At 37.7% G+C, this 7,773-nt stretch overlaps 1 protein-coding gene across 1 annotated transcript in view; it reads right to left on the bottom strand.

Moving 5' to 3' along the window:
- The window catches only part of IFT140 (intraflagellar transport 140), a 64,416-nt gene that overhangs the window by 43,311 nt on the left and 13,332 nt on the right, over positions 1–7,773 (bottom strand). Inside the window, exons 13-17 of the mRNA XM_082064888.1 lie at positions 7,357–7,474; positions 6,788–6,915; positions 4,113–4,260; positions 2,498–2,629; positions 119–315 (exon numbers count right to left, since the gene is read on the bottom strand). Coding sequence (XP_081921014.1) covers positions 119–315; positions 2,498–2,629; positions 4,113–4,260; positions 6,788–6,915; positions 7,357–7,474 — 723 coding nt within the window. The remainder of the gene's footprint in view (positions 1–118; positions 316–2,497; positions 2,630–4,112; positions 4,261–6,787; positions 6,916–7,356; positions 7,475–7,773) is intronic.

The following is a 7,773-nucleotide window of genomic DNA, read 5'->3' as shown; positions in this document are numbered from 1 at the left end:
AAAGTGAGTATGAAATCAGAGAGGAAAAACATAAGGAGAATTTAGAGGATCAAAACTTTATACCAAATTTTAATGAAAATAAACTGTATCCATAAAGAACTATACACAAATACGATACCTTTTTATCAGCTTGATAGATTTGAATGCCTCATCCATGTCTCCAGCAGTGAGGTAGAAGCTGAAGTTCAGCATGGCATCTCGGGTGGGCTTGTCACAGTCTCCTAATCCAATGAAATCTCTCATGGGTCTTCTTGCAGCCATCTGAGAGACCTTGATTGAGCCAGACTCTGCTTGTCCTTTCTCAGCTTCTCCCAGCTAAAATGAGAATGTTACCATTTAGGTATCAAGTAAGTTGAAACTTACTCCTATGTACATGTAATTAACTACGTTATTTCCACTACAGTCCAACTTTCTATTTCTGCAGAACCATAATCAATAGTGACAACAGTTGCAATGTTTCAGAACTTCCTACAAAATGCCCCAAAATATTTAATGTCATAGAAGAGATTAGCATATGATAGCGAACAATCACAGTACGACAGTAATAGTTCGAAATTGGTAAAATACCACAGGAGATGCAGCCACCTATAGTAGTAGCAGCATTACTCCTACTACTACAATAGCAAATATTAAGTCCCCAGATTCCTGGAGATTTCAGATAAACATTTCACTAAGGTTAGTCTCTTCTCAAAAAGGACCCTGCTGTTCTGAAAATTAACTATATAGACCAAATTCTTTTATTTTTGCCTTCACGTGAAGCTTATGAATAGCAAAGTTCAGATTCAAACCCTTCCTCATAAAACTGGAAGTTCTGGAGCTTCAGTGATACTTTCACCAGTCGCTGAAAGGCAGCCAAACACAGTGGAAGACCATCTGAGTCATGAAGGACACCAAATTTCACATATATTCTGCCCCAATTTTGTAGTTACATAACTAAATATTAAGATTTACAGAAGCAAATAAAAATTAGTATTGTATTATTATGCAATGAAAGTATTAGATACAGTAAAAGACATAAATCAAAAATGCAAATGTGTTTGACTACAGTTTGGGGAATTTCAGGAACCAGAGAAGAAAAGACATTATAATGAATAAGGAGAAACCGTGGAATGAAGCTTGGTCAAAACAGACTTGTTGCATCAACTGGACTTGCTATATTTAAAGCAGACTCTGTTCATATACTAAATCATGTTTCCAAAATGAATTATTATATAACAAGTAACTTAGTCACTAAGATGGAGTAACCTACTGAGGGAAGAAAACGGAAACAGAAGAGAGAAAAGCAGAGAATGAAGGAAGAGGGGCAAAATAATGCATATACTTACAGGTCTATAGACACATCCCCTCCGAAAAAACAACTAATAGCAGCAATTATCCATACAGAGTTAAAAAAAGAAAAAAAGACACGTAACATCAAAGTAAAATAGGATGAGACACGATCGGGGGAAGGGATAAAGGAAAGATTAAAAAAATGCAGCAGATCACCTTTGACCTTTCAAATTAAGGGAAAAGGGAAAGTAAAATAGAGCGCAACTCCAAAAACTGGATCTGCACAGGAAAAGCGACAACAGTCAGATTTTTGGAAGGAGGCTAAATTGCAAAAGACTGCTCTGAATCTAAATATATTAAGTAGAAAAACATCTAGATTCTTCCTGTTTAATACAACCTCTAAATTACATGAAATCAGATTTACATAATCTCAGTCATCTGTTTTATTCAGAAGATGTAGAGAATTAGAAGCCTCATTAATATTAAGTTCCTACTGATTTTACAAAAATAAATGCCTTGGTAGAATAAACAGAGTCTGTTAAGCTTCCCTTACAAGAAGGGAGCAGCTCAAATCATCGTAACAGGCACTGAGACACTCAGGTCAGAGCTTAACCAGAAAACCAATCTCTAAGTAATAGGTTTCATTTCTCCCAGTATGCATGCTTTTATTTACCTAAGATGCAAACAATTTTTGATTTGTATTCAAGTTTAGGAGGATAAAGCATGCATGCCTGGTATTTGTATTAATAGCACACAGGCATTTGGTGATAGTACAAGACGAGTCTTCTTGCTCTCTTGGCTATTCTGTGGGGGTTAAGATCCACTCCAACAAGGAGATGGGTTGCTTCTGCAGAAGCCAACAGGAAATGTCCCCTCTTATGGTATATGAAAAGTTGACACACACACCCCCTCCCTTTACATCCAACAGGCATGGTGACTACATGAAACAGAAATTGAATTTTTCACCTTCTTTTTTTAGTTGCATTCACTGGTAATTACTTTATCTCCTAGGCTTGTACATGGCATGCAGTTTGCAATACCCATGAGAAACCAATTCAGTGCAGAATATCCACATTAGAATTATCTTTACATCACTTCTACATGTGATACAGCAACTGTTATTGGAGTTGCTCTAATTATCCCAGACTCAATTTGGTTAAATTTGATCCCCACACAGTGAAAACCCTGAAGTTATGAGAAGGGAAGGAATTGTGAGAGACTTCCTCACCTTTTTGGCAAAGTAATAATGTGGCACCTCTATGCCTAGAAGCACCTGGAAGGATGGAGGCAATGGAAAACTGTCCTGAAGCAACAGGCCGTGCTCTTCAGTACTGAAGAATGATATAATCCAAGCATCTATCTGGAAAAGGAAACAAACCATTGTTTTGATTTTATGCTGCAATATCCTTCTTTCACTTTGTTTTTATTTTCCATATTCACTTGGCAGAACCTTCTCTCAAAAATAATACACCATACACATTCGCAGGCACACACCTGCAGGAGAGGGCAGAGCCGCATGCTTCCTCCCCATAGTAAGAAGCCAACAGCCCATCCTACATTACAAACGGTGTCCCTGCTGCAAAGGGACCTCCCAACTTCACCGGCCATCAGGAGGGAAATGCCCGGCCACACTGCTGCTCTACAACTCCCTCTGACAGATCAGACCCAGGTCAAAGAAATACTCTCAAATGTTTTCAACAATTTCTTCTTTTTTTAAAAAATATTGTATTATTTCTATTATAATTTCAGCAACTCACTGACTGCTTTGAGTTCCCAGGAAATATACCAGACATTAAAAATAGTTTCTGTAACAGCTTAAATATTGACCTGAGTCAAGTCAAAATGAAGCATGTGTTTCCAACTAAAGTTAATCATACTTCTCATTTCTTACAGGATAAGCATACAGTTAAAAGTTCTGTTGAATAAGGGCCAAAAAGTTGCACTTCTTTTATATATTTTTAATTTTTTAACTTTATGTAGAAGCCAAACATTTTTACTTGTTTACATTAGGAATATTAGGCTGAAGTGTTCTTCTCTTTGCAAGGCCTTTTGAGACATCCCTATTCCCTTCCACCTTTCTATATTGATCTTCCCATGATTTTTCTAAGGTCATTTCAACCAACAAAAGAAACAATGAGTTTTCTGTCTCTAACTGGAAGAGGTTTAACTAAAATGATGTGCAAATCAGAAAACTTTAAATCAATCTTGATGTTTCAAATCGATGGAATATTTATGAGGGACAGGCAGTTCTATACAGATAAAATGGTAAGGATCACTACAAGCACATTAGCAGGGGAAGCAGGGAAGAATTATTGGTCTGATGACAGAAATCTTTGATGAGATCATTTCTGATCAATAACAATGAAATATTTTTTCTAATGTAAAAAGAATAATAAAAGATAATTTGGGAAGAGTGTACTTCACTGTTATTCTATCAAATTAATTCTTGATGATAAAAGTTGACTGAAGAAGTAAAATCTGCATAATTTTTTTAAATGAAAATAAGTATCAAACCTCTAGATTATAAATTCACCTAATAATGTTACCTGAAAAACAGTCATCCAGATACAAGCTTGCATTATGATTGTCCTCAAAATTCTAGCACAAACAAATAAATCACCTCTTTATATTCATCACTGTATGCAAGCCAGGACTAAACCAGAAAGCTAATGTACAGTGGCTGCCTGAAGCCACAGACACCAAAAATACAGTTTCGCTACTCATTTTTGAACAAGATAATGTATACTACCTACTCATACATCCTTAACGAAGGACCAATGATTTATTACTTGAAGAAGGAGAACTCCATGTAAAGCAAGGTAAAACCAACAAAAAGGCCATACTGTGCTCTCTGGCTGGTTTTTCTTCTGGTCTGGCGATTGCAGGCCTGGTTCAGGAATTGCTTCACATACAAAGAGTCTTGGTTCACTCTGGTCCCAGAAATGGCAAGCAGGGATGTGACTGTGCAACTCTGGATACTGAACAACAGACCTACCAAAAGACAAGGAAAACAATGTAGAAAGGAGACAAAATAATTCCAGCCCATTCAGCACATGAATGTAAATAAAGGACTAACCAAGGGATAATTTTCAGATGATGATCAGTTATCTATACCAGTAACTCTGTATTGTAACATTAATCACATACATCTTCCTACCTCCTAACACTTTATACATGTCAATGCCACTTTTAGTTTGCTCTGTATACATTAATCATGACTACAGGACATAAAGCATTTTGGTAGGAAGAAAGATGGTACTGCCACAAATACCAATAGGCACCCAAAATCTGGTTCCACTGAGATCACATGTCCTACAGAAATACTTGAACATCACTGCAATGATCTACCTTAGAGTCCGCTACAGGTGTAGGTTCTGTCACATGGGGACTGCACCTCAGCTCTGGCTTCTTATGGGTTTTACAACCTGCCCAAAAGTGCTTATTGCCAGCACTGCGAGTGCCCAGCCAGGTTCAAGACAGCTTGGGCACACCGATACCCATTTAGATAAGCAGCAAAGAGAGTTTCCAGCACATACGCCTCACGTTCAAACCCAGCTAAACAGCGGCCCTAAGAGATCACAACTAGACAAGTGTGGTTAAACTGATGGGGAAAAAAAAAAGAAATTTGTTTATATTCTCAGGCAACAGATCTCCCTCTACTGAGAGTTCAGCCAGGAAACCTGGGCACGCAGCGTGATCCATGCTTTGAACTGCTGAACTCAGTGCTGAGGGAAACTCCAGCGCTGCAGCTGGGGACTTCGGTCTCCAGATATGTCACCACTCAGTCCCTTTCTCCAGTGTTGTGCCTGAGTTGCAGACTGTGAAGTAGCACGTTAAGCACAAGGGCAGCCCCTGCAGCTTTAGGAAAACCTCCCTCTGACAGCAGTTTAAATAAGAAACATCTCACTGCCTCCTTTGGGCACCTAAATCCTGCTTCAGTGTTGGCCATGTTACAGCTCTAGACATACAGGATCACACTATTCTAGCAACGGCTGAAGGATTCTCCTGAAAAAATACAGAATATAAATAGGTGTCAAATTTTTTAAAAGAGAGAAACCATAGACATTGTTAAAATATTTTTCTCATTTGCTGTCACCACTAAAGGGTGGACTTGTGGGGAGAACTGGTAGGGCTGGAAGGCAAATTAAGGGAGAGATTCAAAGTGAATCAGAAATACACAGTGTCCTATCTGTGCCACTGAATTAAAAATAAGTTACTTGCAAACTTAAAAACAGTATTTGTGTAAAAAAAAAATAAATGGGAGCATCTAAATTCTGCCTCAGGAAGAGAAAGAGAAGGGGAAGAAGTGCAGATTATTATTATTTTCTGGTGAGTTTACTTATTCTAACTTAAGGATACTCTAAAATGAAGCACAAATAAATGGATTATTCACACTGACACCATCTAGCAGTTAAGTATCAGTGAAACAGTATTACTAGTTTGTGGTGGCCTCTGTTGGGCTACACAAGATACTACACTTGAAAACTTTCTCACTACACATTATTACACTGTTTGCATAATTGACCAAGACATAAGGTCCCAAATTTGCACTGTCCTTAGTTTTTTTTATAAGCTGGGTAGTTTCTTCTGTTTTTCAGTGATAAGGAGAGTAAATCCTTTGTTGCTTGTAATATCTCTACCGGATAGTTGCTAAAAAAGCAAATCACCTTCTATTCTAATGCTGTTGTTTCTCAAGAAAAATAGTCAGAAATATTACTGTAAAACCAGATGGGAATTTGTACCCTGATGTTCCACTGTACTTCCGTAAGAATTCCTACTTCACTGCATTTTGCTGCCTTGCTACCAGGATTTCTAATGCATTTGCCATAGAACAGTTTGCATGAAAACAAAAGCTTTCAGTTCTAAATAGACATTTCATGAGTTTTTAATCCATAAAAAAGACATTCTGTATTGAACTTAAAAATTAATCTTTTTCCTAGGAGTGGCTCCAGAATGTCCTCTTTTCAGTGGAAGTCCTCTTCATGGAAAAGTAGATTTCCAAGATTTATTTTAAGATTTTATTTTAAGATCAGCATCCTGATTGTAGTCATATAATACCCCCACACATACCCCCAAACACCCAATCATCCTCCTCTCACACACCTCTTGAGCCAGATTTGGCTTCCACAGATCTAGTAACTCTCACTGCATTTCTCTTGTATGAATTTGTCCAATACCCCCATGGACCCTTCCTTCATCATCTGTAACTTCCTTTGGCAATGGGTTCCTTAGCTCAGCTGCACGTTGTCTGAAGAACCACCTTCTCCTTCTTATTTTGAGCTTGCTTTCTGATACCTTCATTTGACACTCCCTAGTTCACATATTGGAAGAGACAGGGATGCAGGCTGACATACAATGCACCAGTTTTAATTAATTCTTTAGAAATAAAATAATGAAATTTGTACAAGCTCCTACACAAAGACAGAAGAATGCCAGTATAAAGGTGTTACTTGTCTTCACAGGACAGATTCCTATCTTAAATCCCCAAGTTATACTTATCAAAATAAAAGCTTCTTACTTGTCAACACCTTGTCCAGAATAAAGCTTCTCTCTACCATTTTCCTGGTTGGCCTTGAAATCAAAGAGTGTAACTTTGTCCATTTCAACATCATAGAAACAGATCTTGGAATCAATGTTCCCATCTGCCTACAAGAAGGCAAACCAAAGTTGCTGAAGCATACAGTCAAAAAAGAAAAAAAGGTAAAGTGCAGATGGTACATTTATTTAATCTGATTCACGCTGTTTTGTTTACTGGTAATCACAGAAGAACATTCTTTGGAAGAAGTATTAGAAAATTTCTTGCTGTTTTCCTATTCTAGCAAGTTAGCCTTTGATTTCTTTGAAATGCTATGAAGTAGCTTTTGTAACTGAAATATTGCTTCATTTTCCAGGTTGTTGTTCTCACCACATACCTTAATTTTAGTGTTTATTTACATGCTTGGACATGAGATTTCAAGACCCAACACAATGCATAGAACATGCAGGTTTACTTCTGAGAAGCAATCCTGTGTCTTCAGTTATCTTCTTTAACCTCACACTATTAACTGATGTCAGGTTCTAGGGTGTAAGTGAAAAGCTTTGCCTCACCTTGCTAACGAGGATGCTGACTTTATTGCCATTAGCATTGCACTTGACAGAAGCAATGCCTCCAAGGCCAGGAAACAGCTCAGAGAAATTCTTGCTGTTGCAGTGCACTTTTGCCTCTCTGTGGAAAGGAATAAACTTATATCATATAGCGGCAAGGAACTGGCAATACAAATCAGCCAAAACGTTTTTCAAATTATGGGTCAGACTTTTATAAACAAACTAATTCTACCTTATGACACCACTGCCCCAGACTCCAGCTTCCTCTCCAGAGAATTGCTGCAATCTGCCTTTCTTTCAGGAAGAAGTTAATGAAACACTCTTTCCTCGGTGAATCAGCAAGAATAAACTTCAATGCTCCTACCAGATTCCCAAAACAGAGCTATACAGCAAGAACATCCTACCAGAATTTTGAATTTA

This window comes from Streptopelia decaocto (genome assembly GCF_964273445.1).
Source record: "Streptopelia decaocto genome assembly, chromosome: 13".
NCBI classification, from domain to species: Eukaryota; Metazoa; Chordata; class Aves; order Columbiformes; family Columbidae; genus Streptopelia; species Streptopelia decaocto.
The sequence above is the reverse complement of the archived record's forward strand: the minus strand, read 5'-3'. Positions and strand labels throughout refer to the sequence as shown.